General features: G+C 48.1%; 1 protein-coding gene and 1 non-coding gene across 7 annotated transcripts in view; both read left to right on the top strand.

Moving 5' to 3' along the window:
* Window positions 1-5,354: 5,354 nt before the first annotated feature.
* The window catches only part of PLEKHA7 (pleckstrin homology domain containing A7), a 220,398-nt gene continuing 203,598 nt past the window's right edge, over window positions 5,355-22,154 (top strand). For all 6 annotated transcript variants that reach the window (XM_088843056.1, XM_088843054.1, XM_055423282.2 and 3 more), the window contains exons 1-3: window positions 5,355-5,560; window positions 5,676-5,752; window positions 5,846-5,903. In XM_088843056.1, coding sequence (XP_088699182.1) covers window positions 5,355-5,560; window positions 5,676-5,752; window positions 5,846-5,903 — 341 coding nt within the window. The remainder of the gene's footprint in view (window positions 5,561-5,675; window positions 5,753-5,845; window positions 5,904-22,154) is intronic.
* On the top strand, window positions 15,903-16,007 carry LOC129554965 (U6 spliceosomal RNA). The gene has a single exon (XR_008685687.2). It is a non-coding gene; the product is annotated as a U6 spliceosomal RNA (small nuclear RNA).

The raw sequence follows: 22,154 nt of genomic DNA on the forward strand, positions 1-22,154 counted from the left end.
TTAATTCTTCTGATCCATGACCAGGATATCTGTCCATTTATTTGTGTTTTCAGTTTTCTTTTGTCAAAATCTTACAGTTTCCAGTGCACAGATCTTTCACAACACTGGTTAAATTTATTCCTATGTATTTTATTGCTTTTGAAGTTACTGTGACTAGAAGTATTTTATTTCTTTTTCAGGCATTTTGTTGTTAGTATATAGAATTGCAGATTTTTAAAATTTTATTGTAGTTGATTTATTTGATTTACAATGCTGTATTAATTTCAGCTATATAACAAAGTAACTCACTCATATACACACAAATATATATAACACACTTTTTCATATTCTTTTCCATTATGGTTTATCACAGGATATTGAATATAGTTCCTTGTACCATACAGAAGGACCTTGTTGTTTAATCCTCTACATATTAAAAAGCAGAGACATTACTTTGCCAACAAAGGTCCGTCTAGTCAAGGCAATGGTTTTTCCCGTGGTCATGTATGGATGTGAGAGTTGGACTGTGAAGAAAGCTGATCACCGAAGAATCGATGCTTTTGAACTGTGGTGTTGGAGAAGACTCTTGAGAGTCCCTTATACTGCAAAGAGATCAATCCTGGATGTTCATTGGAAGGACTGATGCTGAAGCTGAAACTGCAATACTTTGGCCACCTGATGCGACGAGTTGACTCACTGGAAAAGAGTCTGATGCTGGGAAAGGTTGGGGGCGGGAGGAGAAGGGGACGACAGAGAATGAGATGGCTGGATGGCATCACCGACTCGATGGACATGAGTTTGAGTGTACTCCGGGAGTTGGTGATGGACAGGGAGGCCTGGCATGCTGTTGATTCATGGGGTCAAGGAGAGTCGGACACGACTGAGCGACTGAACTGAACTGAACAGTTTGCACCTACTAATCCCATATTCCCAATCCTTTCTTCTACCCCGCTCCTGGAAACCATGTCTATGAGTCTGTTTCTGTTTTGTAAATATGTTCATTTGTGTTGTATTTTCGGTTCCACATATAAGTGATATCATATGGTATTTGTCTTTCTCTTTCTGACTTACTTTGTTAAATATGTTTTATTTTTTGGCCCAGCTGTACAGTTTGTGGGATCTTAGTTTCCTGACCAGGGATTGAACCTGGGCCCTCGGCAGTTAGAGCCCTAATCACTGGACCTCCAGAGAATTTCCACCAGTCATTGTTTTTTAATTTTTTCAAACTTTTTTTTTTGATGTGGACCATTTTTAAAGTCTTTGTCAAATTTGTTACAATATTGCTTCTTCTTTTTTCTTTTTTAATGTTTTGGATTTTTGGACGCCAGATATATGGGATCTTAGCTTCCAGACCAGGGATTGAACCTGCACCCCCTGCATTGGAAGACTAAGTCTTAACCACTGGACTGCCAGGGAATTCCCTATTTTTTTTTTTTTAAAGATTTCTGCCCCTGTCTCCCTCTGGAACTACAATAATTCACAAATTATTGCCTCTGATAATCGATGAGGTGGGCTTTCTTTCCTCTTTCCCATTCTTTTTGTTGTTCTCCTATGACTGGATAATTTCAAAATTCCTGTTTTTTTTTTTTCAATTCTTCTAACAAAATTCCTGTTTTCTAACTCACAGATTCTTTCCTGTATTTGATCTATTCTGCAGTTGATGTTCTCTGTTGAAAAAAAAAATTTTTTTAATTTCATTGTATTCTTTAGCTACAGATCTTTATTTGTGGTTCCTTCTTTTCTATAACTTTCTGGTACAGCATTATAATTCGATTGCTATTACACTATAAAGTGATTACCTTTTAAGTTATTTTTCTTATTTCTATCTGGTTAAACTTCTCATTTTATTCATATATTGTTTTCCTGATTTTACTGAATTGTCCTGAGTTTTCTTGTAGCTCATTGAGTTTCCTTAAAACAGAGATATTTAGAATTATTTATTGGGTAAATTGCATATCTCCATGTTTTTGACATTGGTCACCAGAGGATTATTGTGATTTGTTAGTGGTATCATGTTTCACTGATTTTTCATGTTCCTTGAAGTTTTGAGTTGCTGTCTTTGCATTTGAAAGAGCATCTCCCTTCTCTAGTTTTTACTAACTGCCCTTTACAGTGCATCCAAATTTGTATTTTTTTGCTCCAGTGGTATGTTGGAACTTCGCACCAAACCTGAACTTCCATGAAGACCCTCTTGTCTGTGGGTGATTTTCTAAGACAGTGTTTTCCATGACTCCTGGACCGTGTCTGAGAGGGGCTACAGTTGGTTCATAGGCCCCTCAAGGGTCCATAGCTGGGATCAAGGTATTGACTGAACTATATGTAGGTAAGACTCCTCTTGGGTCCCTTGGAATATGATGCTGAGTCCCACAGCTCCCATAAAAGCACTCCTTTCTGTGGACGGATGCCATATTGTTGTTGAAGGTGGGACACAAATAATCAGCCATGATGTACCCTATATGTTAATAGTAGCATATCACATACACAGTTCTGCATTTTGCATTTCATGCAATATCTCAGAGACTGTTCTGTACCAGTACATAGATCTATCTCATTCTTTTAAATAGCTGTATAGCATCCTATTTTAGGAGTATGGCATAATTCAACCCACTTAAAAAACTGGGGTGTAATTGATATACAATACTGTATTAGTTCCAGGTGTACAGCATAATGATTCAGTATTTGTATATATTGTAAAACATCATCACAATATATCTAGTTAACATCTGTCAGCATACAAACCCATTTTTTGGGGGGCAGACACTTAGGTTGTTTTTGGTCTTTTGTAGCTATTGAATACTCTATTCCAGTGAATATGCTGTTACACATGTCTTTATGCCCCTGTGTGAGCATTAATGCAGGATAAATTTCTAGTAGTGGAATTGCTAGGGCAAAGATACATGCATTAAACAAAATGCACTTAAATTAGAATAGCTGTTGCCAGATTGCCTTCATTTGGCAAAAGACAACCATTTTATAGTCCCACCAACAATAAACAGGAACGTCTGTCTTTACAATGTGCACTTTTGTCAGTCTGATACTAAAAAACCTTACCTTATTTTAAATCTGCATTTTACCTCTCCTATGAGGTGCTTGAATATTTTTTCATTTGTTTAAAAGTAATTTCTGTGAACTGAGTGTTCATATTCTTTGCCCATTTAATGCATTCTCTTAAATTAATGTTTAACAACAAAGACACTGCTTTCCCCTTGTGATTTGCTTGAGTCTCCTCAAAGGCAGGAGGCCCTGAGACAGGTGTTCAAGGTCCTCCGATATCACACAACTCCCTCTTTTCATCTCATATGGGCCTCTGTCTTTTCCCAAGGAGGGGTATGGTTTCCTCATATCTCATACCCCTCCCACAATCCCATGTTTGCTCTCCCATCCCTCCTCTCAGTGGCGCTCTCTTCTCAGTCAAATCTGACCAGTCCTTCAGGATCCAGCCGAATTCCACCTATCTGGGATGCCTTTCTCTTTTTCGCCACTGTGCCTGGCTTGTGGGATCTTAGTTCCCCAACCAGGGATCAAAGTTGAGCCCGCAGCAGTGAAAGCATGGAGTCCTAACCACTGGACCACAAGGGAATTCCCTTTTTTTAAAAAAAATTAATTTTTATGGGCTTCCCTGGTGGCTCAGAGGTTAAAGCATCTGCCTCCAATGCGGGAGACCTGGGTTCGATCCCTGGGTCTGGAAGATCCCCTGGAGAAGGAAACAGTAACCCACTCCAGTATTCTTGCCTGGAGAATCCCATGGACGGGGAAGCCTGGTAGGCTACAGTCCACGGGGTCGCAAAGAGTCGGACAGGACTGAGCGACGGAACGTAACAGTTGATTTACAATGTTGTTAGCTTCTACTGTATAGCGAGGTGAGTTAGTTATACATGTATACATTCTTTTTAGATTCTTTTCCCATATAGGTCATTACAGAGTATTGAGTAGAGTTTCCTGTGCTATAATGTAGGTTTTTATTGCCTGCTGAATCACTTCAGTTGTGTCCAACTCTTTGCAACCCCATGGACTGTAGCCCTCAGGCTCCTCTGTCTGTGGCATTCTCCAGGCAAGAATACTGGAGTGGGTTGCCATGCCCTCCTCCAGGGGATCTTCCTGACTCAGGGATCGAACCAGTGTCTCTTAGGTCACATGCATTGGCAGGCAAGTTCTTTAGCACTAGCACGACCAAGGTCCTTATTAGTGGGGCTCCTTTCTGAATGTAGCCTACAGTTTCACTTTTAGATAAGTTTCATCCCACCAATCACAGACTTCCCAGAGCCCATCTTCCTCTCTGTCCACTTTCAGTGTGTAGGGCAGTCAGGATGGAGTGTGTTTCATGCACTCAACCTGCATTTTTTGTATACATCAATCAGGCACTATTCCAGGAACTGGGGATATAGCAGTGAGTGAGACCTGGAGAATCCCAGGGACAGAGGGGCCTTGTGGGCTGCTTCTATGGGGTCGCACAGGGTCGGACACGACTGAAGCGACTTAGAGCAGCAGCAGAGACAGAACAAGCACCTCCTCTTATCCAGCTCACATTCTACTGGTGGGTGTGTTCGATAATATACAACAAACAGGCAATAAACCAGACAGTAAGGGAAGGGAAAGGGTCTCCTTTAGACCGGTCAGGGGAGAGAACCCTCAGGAGATGAGATGAGAGCAAAGACCTGGCCACACAAAGCAGCTTCCAGAGCACCCACCAGAGTTCCTGCCTGGGGGGTGGGTGGGGTCTGTGCTTCTCAAGATGGATGAGATGAAGCATGGCTTTCAGTACCTATCACTTGACAAGAATTGAAGGTAGAGACCTGCAGTCTCCGCATCTTCAGGTTTCCGTGCTTGGTTTGTCTGGGGAAGACCCGTACCCTCCTGCTTCATCTGCCTGCTGCAAACTTGGGAAAATGAAATCATGCCTGACCTGGAATTAACAGAGCACGGATAAAGGTGCCAGGGTCCATTTAAGCACTTCATACCACTGCTATTTGATCTACCGTCCTAACCCATGTGGTATTTACTGCTAAGTTTTTACAATGGAAGAAACCGGGGCTCGGAATATGGAAGTAACCTGTTGAGGTTTAGATGGTTTTAGACAAGAAGTACAGTTCCTGGAGAGTTGTGTCGCGGGGGTCCGGTGGGCTTCGCTGGGGCATTCGGGGAGTTTGCCTGTCTCAGGAGTTTGCCCGCCTCGCCCCGCAGGCGGCCCCCGCCCTGCTGCGGCCTCAGGGGCCAAGGGGCGCGCGGCGGGCTGGGGGCGGGGAAGGCGCGGGGACAAAGGCCGCGGCTCCCGCGCCGCGCAGGGCGGGTGCGCCGGCGAAGCCCCGCCGCGGTGCCGGGACCCTGCCAGACCGGGCACTGGCCGCGCGCCCGCGCCGCTAGGAACCAGCGCCGCAATGGACCGCCCGGGGGCGCGGCCCCGGCCCGCGCAGGCCGAGCCCGCCGGCCCGCCGCCCGCGCCGCCCCCGCCCCCGCCGCCTCCTCCTCTCCCCGCGGCGGCTCCGCGCGCGGCGAACATGGCGGCGGCGACGGGCGGGCGGGACACTTTACCTGAGCACTGGTCCTACGGCGTGTGCCGCGACGGCCGCGTCTTCTTCATCAAGTGCGGCGCGGGAAAGCCAGCACGCGGGCCGGGCGCGGGCGGGCGGGGGTGCGGGCCGCGCGGGCGCCCCCGGAGCGGCGGCGGCGCTAACAGGTGCACCCCTCTCTCCCCGCAGTGATCAGCTCCGCTGCACGACCTGGCTGCACCCGCGCACCGGGGAGCCCGTCAACTCCGGCCACATGATCCGCTCAGGTGGGCGCCGGGCGGGAGGAGTGGGGCGCTTGGAGGTGGGGGGCGTGCGCGCGGGTGCCCAAGTTTGATCGGACTTTTCTCCCGTTCCCGCAGACCTGCCCCGTGGCTGGGAGGAGGGCTTCACGGAGGAGGGCGCCAGCTACTTCATCGAGTGAGTGTTGGGGGCGCCGCGCCCGCACCTGTGCCTCGAGGGTCCGATTGGGTTTGCGACGCGCCCCCGCTCCCTCCCCCCGCGCGCTCCCGGCGGGTTGGCGCGCACTGAGCCGTACTCGTGTGAGGTTTTTTTGTGCCTGATTTGTGTGGCGGGCTCCAGGGGGAGGCGGGGTGGAGGCCGTATCTACACAGGGGTATTCCGGAGTAGGGCCCGATGCGGGCGCCGGGGGCTTCAAACTGCGCCCTGGACACTGCGACTGGGCGGGATTCGGGCGCTGTTGCGATGGGACGGACACACCCCCTCACTGGGGTCTCCGGCTGCAAGGAACCTGGCGCGCGCTGGGGTTGGGGAGAGCAGAGTAGGAGTTCTGATCCGGGTCCAGCAGCTGGGGTTCGGGAGGGAGGAAGACAGACGGACGGTGTCTCGTCTGGGGGAATTTTATCTTCGGGGGTGCGATCTCTCGGATGGTTGGTGGAGAGTCGGAACCGCACTCCGCACAGCTCCAAAGCAGGGGCCTGCGGGGGAGAGAGACGGTGGGAGGGGAACGGTAGGCCAATTATGTTCCTCGAAGACTATGTATATCTTCAGCCTATCCTCTACCAGGACTTTCACTCCTGCCTTTGGTAGTCAATCAGCTTTTCGGCAAAAGCTTTGGAGCCCGGGTCGGCAGGTGCCCTAGACCCAGGTGTGCAGGAATGAAATCGAGGCCCAGGAGTTCAGGCGCCCTTCCGACGCTAACACTAGTATAGTCTTTACTTTCTCACTCTGGGTGTGGACCTGGGTTGCAGCGTTTTTTTGCAGCCTCCTGCCTTCTCGCCGGAGATCAGAAACTGCTTTTGATCCTTTGCCCCAGTGCCTGGCACAGAGTAGGTACTCGGTAAATGTTTGCTCACGGAATGAATAAACTAGCCAAAGGATGGACGCGGGTGTATGTTAAGGGACTGTGAGTCAGTCCTACCAACTGAAACATTGCTAGTCAGTAGTGGAGCAACATATTTGAAATTCGAATGGTCTAAAATATCTTAGAGCCTCCCTCCCCGGTTTTGGGCTCAGGCAGGTGGTTGAAATTCTGTTGGATGAGATTTATCGTAATGATCAATAGCTGTTTCGCTGTTCTACCTCACATTTGTGTTTGAGAGAGAAGTTGGGGAGCTGGCTTGGTGTCAACTTGAAAAATAGTCACAACTTAAAAGTTGAGAGTTATGGTTTATTTGGTGGAAATTATTAGGTCTTAAGCCTGAGAGGCAGCATGTCAAGTAACCCTGAGAGAACTGCTCAGGAGGTGAGGGGAGGAGCCAGTTTTGCAACAAAGGGCAGGTTGTCTGAACATAAAAGATTATTGTTAATTAAAGAAAACCATATATCCCAAGTTAAGGAATTTAGTGTCTTCTGTGTATGGGAAGATACAAGAGTCTGGACTCAATGAAATCATTTTTTTCATATGCACCTCAGCTAAGATCCTGGTTTTCACATCCTGAGCTTCCTTTCCTCAAGGGATTATGGTAGGGAGTGGTTGTAGTCTGAGGTCTGCTGCTGCTGCTAAGTCACTTCAGTCGTGTCCGACTCTGTGTGACCCCATAGACGGAAGCCCACCAGGCTTCCCCATCCCTGGGATTCTCCAGGCAAGAACACTGGAGTGGGTTGCCATTTCCTTCTCCACTGAGGTCTGCTAGATGGCAGGTATTCTCCTTCCTGAGCTTCCTTAGGGCTGCAATTGCTGATGACTGTGACATCCTTGTTTCCTGATATGGCAGGAAATATTCTATTTCTTACTGGGGCCTCAGATTTCTTGGTCAGTGGGCTTCTCTGGCTCATAACTGCATTTATTGATGTTATGAGATTTCTCCTGTGTACCACACATTGTTCTAGGCATTGTGACTACGGAAGTGAATGAGGCAGACACTGGTCGGATACTCAGGGAGTTTGCAATTGAGTAGGGGAGGGGAGGAAGCAGAAAAACAAGTAAAAAGACAAACAAGAGTAATGTCAGATAGTGGTAACTAGCATGCAGAAAAGTAAAGTAAGATGATGTGATAAGTAACTGGGTGGTTTGGTTGGATTGGAGGTTAGTGTTGGAGTTCTGAATAGGTGACATTTGAGGTATAATTTGAATGACAAGAAAGAGCCATCTTTGTGTTGATGAGCTGGTAGAGCATTTCTAGAAGAGAGAAACTGCTGGTGAAAGGGCTTTAAGGCACAAAAGAGCTTCAAGTTCAAGGAGCAGAAAGGCCAGTGTGGCTGGAATGTGGAGCAATAAGGGAGAAAGTGGCAGGAGAAGAGGTTGCAGGATCTTAGTTCCCCAACCAGGGATTGAACCTGGGTCCAGGCAACCACTGGACGGCCAGGGAGTTACCTGATTTACATTTTCAGAATGATCGCTTTGCCTGCTCTAGTGTGGGCTGTAGGTGGACAAGTGCAGGGACAGTGGTGGGAGGCTATTGCTGTAGTCCAGGCAGGAGTTAATGAAGGCCTGGCTGAGGGTGGTAGGGAGCACTGGAGATGGAGAGAAGTAGTCTTGGCGATTGGGTTGCAGTCTGTGAGAGAAAGAAAAGGGTCAGGGATGACTCCCAAGGGCTTGAGCACCTGCGTGGATGGTGCTCATGTCACTGAGATAGGAAGGCTGGGAGCAGGTTTGAGGGGTGGGGGAGAGCATGAGATCTTGTTTTGCCATGTTACATTTTGATGTGACTATATCAGTTAGTCAGATGTGTGAATCTGGGCCCAGGAGAGAGCGAGGACTGGAGATATACATTTGGGCATCATAAGGTTATTCAAGGCCTAGATTAGATGGAATCACTTAGAAAAAGAGTTTAGAGAAAAGATCACCTAAGCCTTGGGAGAAAGTAGCATTTAGAAATCGGCAAAAGAGAAGGACTGAAAAGGTAGGAGAAAGCCCAAGAGAATGAGGGGTCCCACAAGCCTAAAGGACAAATCCTGAGTGAAATAAGTAGGAAAGAATACATGGGGCAAGGAAATAGTAAGTCCAGGTGAATCTTTCAGGTGGTTTTGTTGCAAAGTGGAGTTGAACTGAGAACTGGAGAGGATGTGCATGTGGGGGTGCATTGTTGTAGAGGGAGATTATGGAGCATGTTTTGTTCAGATGGGAACGGTCCAGTAGAGACGGAGAAGTAGATGATGCAAGAAAGAGATGGGACAGTTACTGGAGCAGTGTTTCCGCGATAGTGGGAGGGAAGGCATCCAGGACTTCAGTCTCATTGGTCTCAGGCAGGAACCAGGCCTTTCATCCATTTGCAGAAAGGAAGGGGCTGAGTGCCAGAGCTGATATAAGGAGGGTGATAGGGTTGGTGAGAGGAGAGGTAGGTATTCCTGTCTGATAGGTTCTGTCTTTTCCATGAGGTATTAGGCAAAGTCCTGGGCTGGGGACTTGAAGAGTGTGTAGGACTGTATAGTCACAGCCTCCCAACCTTCCTGTCTTTTGCTGACTCTTCTCCAGTAACTGGTATCAAGTCCCTGGTGATCATCTTACAGCAAGCCCTGGCTCCCTACCTGGCTCTCTAACTCCTAGGGCCTTGACTGAGTCCTCCCAGGCCCAGGGGAAAGCAGTATGTGAAAGTGTCCCTGTGCTCAAAGGTGATCTATGTGGGGAAGCTGAGACCCTATGGCAGTTGGTTATATTTCCTACCTCCCCTGACAGTTTCTTGAGAGATTTAAGGGTTTGCGAGTTACTGTTCTCCTTTTCCCTGCATAAAAATATTCTTTCAGTCTGCTTTCTTAGATTTGCTATGAGCATTTCTGAGTGTTGTATTTTTTATGGATCCTCTTCCAGTAGGGCTCAGTTAGAGGGATGAATCACTTGTGCAGCTGCTTATATTTTCCCTACTGGATCCTCGGACTAGAGAGTCATGTGAATTTTTTAGGATGCATCAGTAGATTTGGTAGATGTTTGAATACTTTCCAGAGAAAAATTTCTTGAAGCAGAAAACCTTGAGCTAAGGCAGGTGGATTTTAGTTTGATTTCTGCACTTTTGGTTCATTTTGGGGTTAACCTGGGACAGAAACAAGGACTCTACTCCTGGTTCTCCCGGTTCTAGACTCCATGATGCCTGTATTCCCTACGAAGACTTCCTGTAATCCAACACTTCTTTACTTTCTGTTAGCCAGAGACCAAGTTATGACAGTACCTGGGATAGTGGTGTCATTAATCACAATCGCAGTGGTAGTAGTAGCAATTATGTAATGCTGCCGCTGCTAAGTCGCTTCAGTCATGTCCGACTCTGTGCGACCCCATAGACGGCAGCCCACCAGGCTCCTCCGTCCCTGGGATTCTCCAGGCAAGAATACTGGAGTGTGTTGCCATTTCCTTCTCCAGCAATTATGTAATAGCTGCTTCTTTTTGAGTCCTTGAAAAATGCCAGAAACTGTTTTTGTAACTATTATCTGATTTAATTCTCACCACAACTTGATGAAGTAGCTGTTACTAGTTCCATTTTACCAACAAGGAATCTTGTATAATCCTGGGTATTCAGGCGGAAAAGGGCAGTTGATGGTCTTTAGCACCTTTTCTTTTTTAAAATGTTATTTATTTTTGGCTGTGCTGGGTCTTTGTTGGTGCTGCAGAGTGGTCTTTTCTCTAGTTTCGGGGACCAGGGACTATTCTTTGTTGCAGTGTGTGGGTGTTGCAATGTATTTTCATTGTGGTGGCTTCTCTTGTTGCAGAGCACGGGCTCTAAGGCATGTGGGATTCAGTAGCTGCGGCTTGCAGACTCTAGAGCACAGGCTCAATTAGTGTGGCACATGGTTTCCGTTGCTCCATGGCATGTGGGATCTTCCTGGACCAGGGATTGAACCTGTGTCTCTTGTATTGGCAGGCAGATTCTTTACCACTGAGCCACCAGGGAAGCCCCATCCAGTACCTTTTCTTATTGATCCTTCTAACAGGCCCTGGAAGCAGCAAATCATGGATTATCCTGTTTTACAAATGATGAAATTCAAGTTCATGAAAGTTCAGTTATTTTTGGCTAAAGTGTTAGAACTGGGAGGTCTTCATGGTCACCATGGTGATGGTGGTGGCTTCTACCCCAGATCACCAGTGAGAGCTCGTGTTGATACTTGAAGCAGCCTTGTATCATGTGTCATCACTCTGAGTCAGGCTGCCCAGGCCTCACATGGCCACACCCCTTCCTTGCTTTACTGAGGGTTGAGGCGCCTTGAATGGACAGCAGCCCTTGGTATCCTGCTCTGACTGGTGGTGGTGGTGCACGTTTCTAATGAGTAAGAAATGGAAGACATTAATTATTTTCCCCCTGCACTATATGGCTACTGGGGATCTTAGTTCCCCAACCAGAGATGGAACCCATGTGCCCTGAAGTGGAAATACGGAGTCCTAACCACTGATCTACCAGGGAATTCCCCATCAACTATTACTTAGTGAAGACAGTTTGACAGACACACCCTTTTCAAACATGAAACCCATGAGGGAAAAGTTCTAGAAGAGGCTTTGGGAGCTAGAGTATTACAGTGGGCTGGTCTTCAGGGTTTCATGGAACCCTGTAAGTTGGGTTCTCCCTACAGCAGCCTTTGAATAGATCTTCAGTCGACAAGGAGGATGAATGGCATAGAGGAGGGGTCCTGGCTCCTCTGAGACTTTCGTGCCCAGAGCAGCACTGGGCAGAGTAGGCATTGGTATTTATTGAAGTAGGTCAGGAGTGTAGGGGAAACTGGGCAAGTTGAAGGAACAAAGCCGTCGGAAACCGCACCTGTCAAGGCTGATGCCTGGACCTCAGGCTTCTTGGATGTTGTTGCTTGCTGTCAAGAACAGCACCCAGTGCGGATACCTGGTGTCCTTTGGCTTCTTCACCTCATAACCTCATGTTGTGTGTCTGGGGAGCGAGATGTCTGTTGGTCTTTGGACCAGGCCTCCCACCCTCCCTGGTTACCAGGCCCTGGAAGTGTCTGCTGTAACTTGGCTTCAGGGTCCTGGTGGGAAACAGATGATTCCATAAGGTCTCTTCTAGCTTGAAGGCCCTCAGTTTTAGCTTTCGAGCCTTCCAGGGCTGTCCTTGTGGGTGCCCATTGGATTAAGGCCAGTTTCTCTTCCCAGACCTTTGGACTACGGCAGATCCCAGGGCAGGACTGGAAACCTGATTTGCAGTACCCTGTGCTAAATCAACGGAGAAGGCAATGGCAAGCCACTCCAGTACTCTTGCCTAGAAAATCCCATGGATGGAGGAGCCTGGTAGGCTGCAGTCCGTGGGGTCGCTAAGGGTCGGACACGACTGAGTGACTTCACTTTCGCTTTTCACTTTCACACATTGGAGAAGGAAATGGCAACCCATTCCAGTGTTCTTGCCTGGAGAATCCCAGGGACAGGGGAGCCTGGTGGGCTTCCGTCTATGGGGTCACACAGAGTCGGACATGACTGAAGTGACTTAGCAGCAGCAGCAGCAGTGCAAAATCAAAGTGTTTTAAAAGCCACACAAAAAAGTGCCATCAAAGGTATTAAAGTATAAAGATCCTTTATTTGCTTCTGCAGGCTTTCCCTCCACTTGTCATGGCATTTCTACTTGCTATCGATATTTAATGTCATTCTAAGTTTAGAAAAATAAAAAATTTAAATTCTTGGCATAAATCTTGTGGTTCCTGTCTGTATTGTGGAATATAAAGTTTTCAGTGCAAACATTAGGTCTTTGACCTCACAGGCTGAATCACCACCCTCATGCCCCACTCCTAGACACCACAGGGCAAGAGTGCTTGTGCTCCGAGCCCCTCAACAGGAGTGAGGAGCAGCAGTGCTGGGCCGAGCTCTGTGCTCCAAGGCGGCTGGGAGTGGGCAGTTAAAAGAACCCATCTTATGGAGGCAGGGAGTGGAGACCAGGCATGAACCAAGGCTTCAGGCCTCCTTCAGAAGGATTACTCCTCTAGAGTAATGCTGAATATCTAGAGTGTGTGTTTTTATTCTACAAATACAGTCTGAAATTAAAGGGAGAGAGGAGGAATTGGGGAGTGAAGGTTGGACCAGGGGTGACAGAATGTCCAGGTGGGGACCCCAGTTGGCTATAGGCGCTAGGTTTCAGTTCAGTCGCTCAGTCGTGTCCGACTCTCCGCGACCCCATGAATCACAGCATGCCAGGCCTCCCTGTCCATCACTGACTCCCGGAGTTCACTCAAACTCATGTCCACAGAGTTGGTGATGCCATCCAGCCATCTCATTCTCGGTCGTCCCCTTCTCCTCCCGCCCCCAACCTTTCCCAGCATCAGAGTCTTTTCCAGTGAGTCAACTCGTCGCATCAGGTGGCCAAAGTATTGGAGTTTCAGCTTTAGCATCAGTCCTTCCAATGAACACCCAGGATTGATCTCCTTTAGAATGGACTGGTTGGATCTTCTTGCAGCACAAGGGACTCTCAAGAGTCTTCTCCAACACCACAGTTCAAAAGCATCAATTCTTCGGCCGTCAGCTTTCTTCACGGTCCAACTCTCACAACCATACATGACCACGGGAAAAACCATAGCCTTGACTAGATGGACCTTGGTTGGCAAAGTAATGTCTCTGCTTTTTAATATACTATCAAGGTTGGCCGTAACTTTCCTTCCAAGGAGTAAGCGTCTTTTAATTTCCTGGCTGCAATCAGCATCTGCAGTGATTTTGGAGCCCCCAAAAATAAAGTCTGACACTGTTTCCACTGGCGCTAGGTATAGAAGCCTGTGAATACAGGATGGCCCAGGAAACTGCCCTCTTGAAGTTTAATTAAGCCATCAGCCAAGGGAGAGTCTTCCAGGGCACCCCTAGGAAGAAATCTGTCCCGTCTGCCACGTATTCCTCCCCAGACAAATGTTGAACTTCATGGTGGTGAAATTTGTCTTGTAGCATGCCAGCCTGTTCATTCAGGTATTTGTCATCTTTCTCATTGAGGTATTGCTGGGAACAGCAGTCCCAGCAACTTTATTTCAAACCAGAAAGCCACAGTTCCACAAAGAATGACTGGGAAATTAGCAGCTTACATCTATTTAGAAGGGAAATTCTGAAACCTCTTGTTGTTGAAGGTTAAGAAAAGGTTCTCCCCGCTTTCAAGCCTTGGCATAATCCCACACTTTATGTTTCATTTCCTGGTTGCTTTATCAAGGGTGAAAACTGGCTCATAGATTGAAATGTTAGGTTCTGTGTGAAAGGAACAAGAGCGTTGTTGTGTAGAGAGCCGGGGAAGGATTAAGAGCCGTGATTTGTGCCATGGTCTCAAAACCAACCCAGAAAAGATCTGGGAAAACCTCTTTAAGACAAATGGTGGCAAGTGGCTTCTTAAGGCTCTTATTTTCAGAGAAAGGATGGGTGCAGTATGTGTGTGTGAAGAAGGTGGGTGTAGATCTCATTCTCTTGATGTTTATGGGAGTAAATTTTGGGATTCCTAAATGGAGGACTTTGGGAAAAGGAGCTTATTTAAGAAAGCAGTTCATGATGTAAACTGTTTGGTGATTTAGTGAGGTGCTTACTCTGGTTTTCTGTGTCTTCAGAAAAGAACACGGGTTTGAGTCTTTTTCTCCATGTAAAACAACATCTCCGCAAACTGGCAAGGTGTCTTAAGTAAATATTGGCAGAAGAAAAAACATGGGAAAATATGGTTTTGTTTGTCTGTTGTTTTTAAATGAGTGTCAAAACATTTACTTCCAAAACACTGAGAAGTGTTTTGGGTTAATGATTTATTGCTTATGGAGTGCTTCATGAATATTATCAGGTTGGAGGCTCACAATTATGGCCTTTTTAAGTTATGAGATGTGGGCTCAGAGGGATAAAGTGAGTTCCTAAAGTCAAGGGCGGTATTAACTCAGCCTTTTCAGGGTTCACAGGAGCTGGTGGGCATGTTGTCTCAGCCCAGGACTTCTCAGACCTTCAACCACAGCTCTAATATCAGAAGCGTGCCTGCTAAGTTGCTTCAGTCATGTTTGACTCTTTGTGACCCTATGAACCAGCTTGTTAGGCTCCTCTGTCCATGGGATTCTCCAGGCAAGAATACTGGAGTGGGTTACCATTTCTTCTTGCAAGGGATCTTCCTGACCCAGGGATCAAATGTCTCTTATGTCTCCTGCACTGGCAGGCAGGTTCTTTACCACTGGTACCACCTGGGTAGCCCAATGACAGAAGGGTGAAGGCCAACTCACTTGGGAGACTGGGTGGTGAATAACATCCTTAAAATGACTCTGTCCAGAAACTCAAGTAGACTTTATCCTCAATTTAAATTATTGAAACAATCTCCTCCCTCGTCTTCCACGAAGATCAGCTCTTTGTCAGGATGCATTGTGTTTGGTGTATGGTTTTATGTTTTCCTAAACGTGAACTTGTTCCTGCTGGCCTCCATAAAGACATCAGCAACTCTGGGGACTTCGGGTCCTCTTTTGGCTGGACTGAGTTGTGCCAGGACACCTTCCTCTCTTGAATCCAGTATCCTCACAGTCATTGGGATGCTGCCCTGGCATCAGGGTCAGGTTTTCTTTTTATTTATTTTTAACTGAAAGATGTTTGTTTTACAGTATTGCATTGGTTTCTACCAAACATCAAACTTTTCTTGAAGCAGAGCACAGGTGGCCAACTTTATCACGCAGAAAAATGTGTAGGGGTTGTTAGGTGTAGGAGGCATTGACTTAGTGCGTGGGCTCTGGAATCTGAGTCGTCAGATTCCAGGTCCTCCATGTACAGCTCCCTAATCCTGGCAGGTTACTACTCCCCGTAAGCCTCACTTCCTTGCCGGTAAAATGGGGATAAATGTGAGAAGTATGTGAGTTAACTGATAAAAGGGGTTTAGCAACTGCCTGACTCGTAATAAGTGCCAGTAGATGTGAGCTTCTCTTCCAGATATCCACTCAGCTATCAGGTGAGGTAGAGACGTATGTGATTTCTGAGTCCTGATCATATTCTGCTGCTGCTGCTGCCAGAGTATGTTGCCCTTGAACTGGGATTGCCTGGCTTGGAAACCAACGGTAGGACTCAGCTCAGAAATTGGTTTAGACGAATAAAAACTATATAACCATCATGGTTACTAAAAAGATGTGCTCGCTTCGGCAGCACATATACCAACATTAAAATGATACATGAAGGTTAGCATGGCCCTGCACAAGGATGACACTCAAATTCGTGAAGTATTCCATTCATGAAGCAAATTTCTTTTAAAAATTACTTTCTTACAATAAAATACAACTTGAAAGTAAGGGAAAAAAGATGTCCTTAAAGTATTTGCTTTAATGTGTTTGAACAAAAACACTCAAAAATATCCATCTGTGTATTCCGGGGAGTAGGATGCACTATTGAGAGCGGACGGGGCAGTATGTTAATAGCGTGTGAATCAGGGTGAGGGGTATGTGGACACTCTTTGTCCTAGACTTGCAACTTTTCAGTAGGTTTGAAATTTTTCCAAATAAAAAGTTAATCGAAAAAAACACTACATAACCTTGTCTAACAACACCTGTGCTGTCCCAAGGCCACGAGTACCTCGTCCAGGCTGTAGGGACCCGGGGACCAAGAGCCCTAGGTAATGAGATGTGAAGACAGCTCCTGGTTTGTCTCTCTCCTGGGCATTTAGAGGGCTGCACAGATGTCTGATCCTTAATCTGGCCGGCCGCCTGGTTATCAGCTCTGACTGCTGAAGGACAGACATTGACTGGTGCTGCCTGGGCCACAAATGTCAACAGTGATCATCTCCATGGTGCTTGATTGTTGAAAAACACATTCCTTTTAGAAGCAGGTATTTTTATTATTTTATTGTCCTCATTTTACAGATCAGACAAGCATCTGAGGCACACGGTGGGAGAAGGGTTAAAAGATCTTTTCAAAGCCAGAGCGCTGGTGGCGGGGCTGGGACTTGAACCGGGGTCCTTTTGGCTACAAATGTGTGTACCGTTTCTACCAAGGTTCGGGGTGTCTTCTGGCTCCCATCACCTCTCCCTCTGTCCCGAATTCTCTCTTTTCAGTCTATTCCCCAAAACTCGTCCCCTGTACCTTTGCTTCCCTGAGGACCCTGACGCAGAAGTCTCCTTGGACCTCCCTCGGAAAGTCCCCCGCAGGATACAAGGGTGATGGGCCGGGTAGACGGCTCCCAGGCAGGGTGGTGGGTTGGGTCCCTGGTCCTCTGGGGGAGTAGGTCCCCTGACCTCCCTGCAGATGTCAGCTGATCGCAGCTTAGGGGCTGATGAGCCTCTTAAGCCTGCTTAGAGCCCGGCTGTCTCTTTCAGCTTCTGCCAGAGGAGCATTTCCAACGTCACAGCCAGGGTTCTCAGGGTTTTTCAGGGACTTTTCCTGCCAAGGCAGAGCCCTCAGGCTTGTGAGGTCTGACAGCTGGAAGTTAGCATGCAGGCTCTTCCAGGGACTGCAGGCTACCTCCTGTGCTTCCCCTGGAACACTGCAGTGCGGAATGGGGGGTGGGGAGAAGGTGGGGAGGTGGGCAGCATGCTAGGGGTATGGAGCGGGCAGAGATCCCATTTCAGCCCTATGCCTGGGCCCCTGGATGCACAGCTCCTGTGTTCTCACTTCTTGGATGAAATAAAAGATGAGACTGTCTCCTTCCCCGGAGGCGTGGAAGCAGAGCAATGTTGTACGTTAATGTAGTAACCTCTTCAATAAGCCTGTCCTCTCCAAACCGAGTTCAGAGCATGTCCACAGAGAGCACCTTCCTGGGGGAGCATTTAACCAGAGGCTGGCTAGCTTTTGACCCAGGATTCATCTAGACTCTGATGAGAATCCACTGTACGCCAGTCTCCACACAGGGTGATGTGGAGAGAGATGGAGGTCCCTGTCTCTGCCCTCCAGCACCGCCCAGTCCAAGAGAGGAAAGGGTCACCGGGTAGTTTCAGTGTGGGTGACGAGGCTGGCGGCCTGAGAAGGGAACCCTCAGGAGCACCAGAGGGTGAGTGTGAAGGCCAGACCGCTGTGGAGCAGAGCAGAGGGCAACCTGAGGCTGGAGAGGCCAGTGGAAGGAAGGCGAAGGGGCTGGCGCTGAGGATATGTGTGTGCCTGTCTGCGCCCCTAGGAGGCTGGCACTGAGTTTAGTAGGAACTGGGCCTGGATACCACCTTTCACCAGTAGCTGGGCTTTAGGATAGTGACATAATTGGGGGTTTTGCCTTGGGATTCCCCCAACTTCTGTATCAGGGGTGTGCTGTGGGGGAGTTACAGAACGCAGATTCTGGGGTCTGAGGGCCTGGGTTGCAATCTTGGCGCCACTGCCCGCTTGAGCAGCTCACTTAAAGCTCTGTGTCTTCAGATGTCTTTTCTTCTGTAAAATGGGGAAGATGCCTGTCCTGCTGACTCAAACAGTGTCTGGCAGATCGTGCATGCTGTGTAACTAGCATGCTACTCCTGTAAAGGGAGCCTCCTCCTGTGGTATAAATACAGCACAATCAGCAGATAGATCTTGTCCCTTGGGGAAGATCTCCTGAGATCAGGCTAACAGGAGGGAGAATTGTGCTTTCTTATCTGTAAAAGAAAGGGCACTAAATGGCTGTTGCTAAATATCAAAGAAATGACTCCTCGAAGCTCTGCGTGGCTGTGTGCAACCCGAGAGAAGATGACCAGGTTTCTTGTTTGACACATTTTCCAAATGGACAGTTTTGATTTCCTCCCCATCCACCACCACCGCCACGGAGAGGGCTCCCTGGTGTTGGCATTAGTGTTTGCACTGCCTGGTTGGGCATCTAAACTCTTTGTTTTAGAAGCAGCATCCCTGGTATCTGTATTAGAGCACTCGATGAGGGAGCAGGGAGGGTCAACCCGAAGTAGATGCTGAGGCATAACTTCTAGGGAGTGGACTGGGAATCCGCTTCATTATAAGCTCTGTGGGTGCTTATAGATCCTGGAAATGAAAACATCTCAGAGCTTCAGCTTCCCCATCTGTGCAATGTTGGAAGCGCTCCGTTCCTTCCGGGTGTTACTTGAGAATGAAACGTGATGGCCTATCTGAGCCTCCTAGTTTGCTGTTTGGCACATAATGGATCTGTAGGCCCTGTGAGCCTTTTCATTTAGAGAGGACATCCATCAGGATTCATTCGATGGAGCTGTGAGAAAGGCCTTAAGCGAGTCAGTGGATGCAGCTCTCCATAGTGCCCAGCCTGTGACCCTGCTTAGATCCTGGAGGGCCAGCCTCCCTGAGGCCTCTGGTTTCCTCTGTGGAGTCTGGGAGTTCCCTGTCCTCCCCGCTGCTTAGATGCTGCTGCTGGCAGCTGTTGGCAGCATTGGCGGGGTGGCTGGTCTTTAGGGGTGACCATTGAGTGGGGACTGTGTCTACCTGGTGGGCGGGCTATCCATTCTACATCTTAGAACCCTATGATCACTCAGAGATCCTCCTGAGGGAGGAGCGGCAGGGGTGATGGATGGGTGGTTGTGAGTGATTGACATTGCCAGCCAGAGCAGGCAAGCAGGTTGCAATTAAGTTGAGAAATGGGGATGCTTCCTCTGTGTGGGAGAAGAAATGTGTCCTGGCTGACAGTTGTTTTGATGAGTCCTAGAGGAGTCTGGTGTTACAGTCTTTCCTGAGCTGGTCCTGGGGGAGATGGGGCTCGGTGCTGTGAAAGGCTCACCAACTCCCTGGGGACAGTGTCAGGCGCTGAGTCAGTGTTCAACCATCAGAGTGGCTATGTAGACTTGACGTTCGGCTTGAGCCTCTCCACACTGGCAAGCACACAAGGAGAGAGGGTTGACTGGAATTAGGGGTAAATTGGGGTGGTAACTGACTCTTGAGAGTCCCTTATACTGCAAGGAGATCCAACCAGTCCATTCTAAAGGAGATCAATCCTGGATGTTCATTGGAGGGACTGATGCTAAAGCTGAAACTCCAATACTTTGGCCACCTCATGCGACGAGTTGACTCACTGGAAAAGACTCTGATGCTGGGAAAGGTTGGGGGCGGGAGGAGAAGGGGACGACGGAGAATGAGATGGCTGGATGGCATCACCGACTCTGTGGACATGAGTTTGAGTGTACTCCGGGAGTCGGTGATGGACAGGGAAGCCTGGCATGCTGTGATTCATGGGGTCGCGGAGAGTCGGACACGACTGAGCGACTGAACTGAACTGAACTGAACTGAAACTGAAGGGGTGAGGAGGGACGCAAAGTCAGGGTCCCAGGGAGGGCACATGATTCCCTCCCCTGCCTATGAAAGCATTTGGAAAGATTTCTTTTCTCAACACATTCTAACCTGGGGAGTTTTAAAAAAGACACATGAATGCTGTGAAGCTAAATACCTATAATCACTGTACCCATTAATCCTTTTCTAAACAGAATTGGTGGTACCTGAAATTACATCCGCTTGCTGAGGCTTTGAATAATTACATTTTTTTTTTTTTTTTTTAGCGCTAGTGTGTAGGTGGGAGCCGGGGAGAGCTCAGTTGGCCTCTGCTTTGACTTTCTCCCAGCCCTCTTCACCTGAAAACGCGTCCATGTTTTGGTGGGTTTGGCACTACAAGGTTTCTAAAACTCGGGCTGAGGGGATGGAAATTCTTTGGGGGAGGGCTTTGGGGAGGGCTTCCTAGTCTCTGAACAGGTAGATATTTAAATTAAAACCCAAAGCACACTCTTTTTCTTTCAAAAACCCCTGTATTTTGAAATGAGGAGCACAGTGATTTCAGATGCAATAACTGTGTCATGCAGTGTTCTTGCTGGGCTTTTTGAAGCTGCTCCTTGGGGCAGGGAGGACCTGGTTGATGCTGGATTGCCTCCTTGAGTTCATGGAAAAGTTTGAGAATTTTTTCTTTCAGGCCTTTGTTGGATTTTGCTTGGTTTGGGGGTATAAAAAGCTGAACTGTCACACTGAGAAGCCAGTTGCTTCTGTTGAGTTATTTGCTTTTTGTTTTATAAATGTTTATCTAGTGCACACTGTGTGCGCTGGATGGCATCACCAACTCAATGGACATGAGTCTGAGCAAACTCTGGGAGATGGTGAGGGACAGGGAGGCCTGGCGTGCTGCAGTCCAAGGGGTCGCAAAGAGCTGGACACGACTGAGCGACTGAATGGCAGTGTGCACTGCTCTAGGGACTTAACAGACGTGAGCTCACAGTCCTCGTACCAACCCCATGAGGCAGGCCCTATTTCTGTTCTCATTTTATAGACAAGGTGGGTTAGAACGCACAGCGCGGGTGTTAGGTGGCAGGGGTGGGATCAGCCCCAGCTGTCCTTCATTGGGATCCTCCCCATCTCTCTGAACCTGTTTGGCCTGTGTCCACTGTGCTTCTCGGTGGGTTGGGTCTGGAAGAGGAAACAGATCCTTTAAACCAAAAGCCTTTGCTTCGGACTTGCCTTCTTTTAGGGATGGACGCCTCCCTCCCCTAGTCCCACGCAAAGCGGAAAGAAGATTTCGAAAGTCAACTCCTCTTCATTGTGAAAAGGTTTGGCCTTTGGAGGAGAGTGAAAACCTCACATCTAGTTCTTTCCCACAGCCTGTGGGTTATTGCTCGGGTCCCTGTCCTGGGACATTCCTGGTGGGAGGAAATGGAGACAGCCTGTGGACTGAAGCAGGGAGAAGGTGACTGGCTTTCCTTTTTCCATAGTTGCCACAGGGTTTCATGAGAGGGGTGGTGATGGGAGTGCTGGCCTCTGGGGGAGTGAGCAGAAATGTCCTTGACTCTTCCTAGTTGGTAAAGAATCTGCCTGCAATGCAGGAGACCCCGGTTTGATTCTTGGGTCAGGAAGATCTACTGGAGAAGGGAAAGGCTACCCACTCTAGTATTCTGGCCTGAAGAATTCCACAGACTGTGCAGTCCATGGGGTCGCAAAGAGTCGGACACAACTGAGCGACTTTCACTTCACTTCAGAAACAGAGGGGCAGGGGAATCTCAGTTCTGAGATTCTGACAGATCCACAACCCGCCAGTGCTTGTGTGATGGCCTGGTAACTCAGCTATTTCCTGCAGACTGATACCCTACCCGACCCCCAGCCCTCCGAATTTTTCTGGAACTGGTTGTGGCCTCAGGCCTATTCCCCTCCTGGCCCTGGCTGTATCTGCCTGGGAAGCAAGTGGGGTCGGCGGAGGGACCCCCTCCCTGAGTGTTGAGTGCTTCCATCTGGGCTTAGGCTCACACATGGTTCAGCTGTTCCCCTCCGGACTTCAGATAGGGCAGCCCTGGGGTTGTGGGTGACTGCACAGGCAGTGCAGCTTTGTGGCCCTGTCATTTTATTTAACCTCTAAAGAAAATGGGGCGATGATGGCATCTGCCTTCTGGGACTTTTGCACCGGTCACTTGAGAACAAAACATGTTATTACTCTGTCCTCAGAACACTGTATATTTCAATAAATTTTAGCAAGTATTTCCAAGGAA

This window comes from Moschus berezovskii, chromosome 14 (genome assembly GCF_049115385.1).
Source record: "Moschus berezovskii isolate FMDL1 chromosome 14, NW_MosBer_1.0, whole genome shotgun sequence".
Lineage (NCBI taxonomy): Eukaryota > Metazoa > Chordata > Mammalia > Artiodactyla > Moschidae > Moschus > Moschus berezovskii.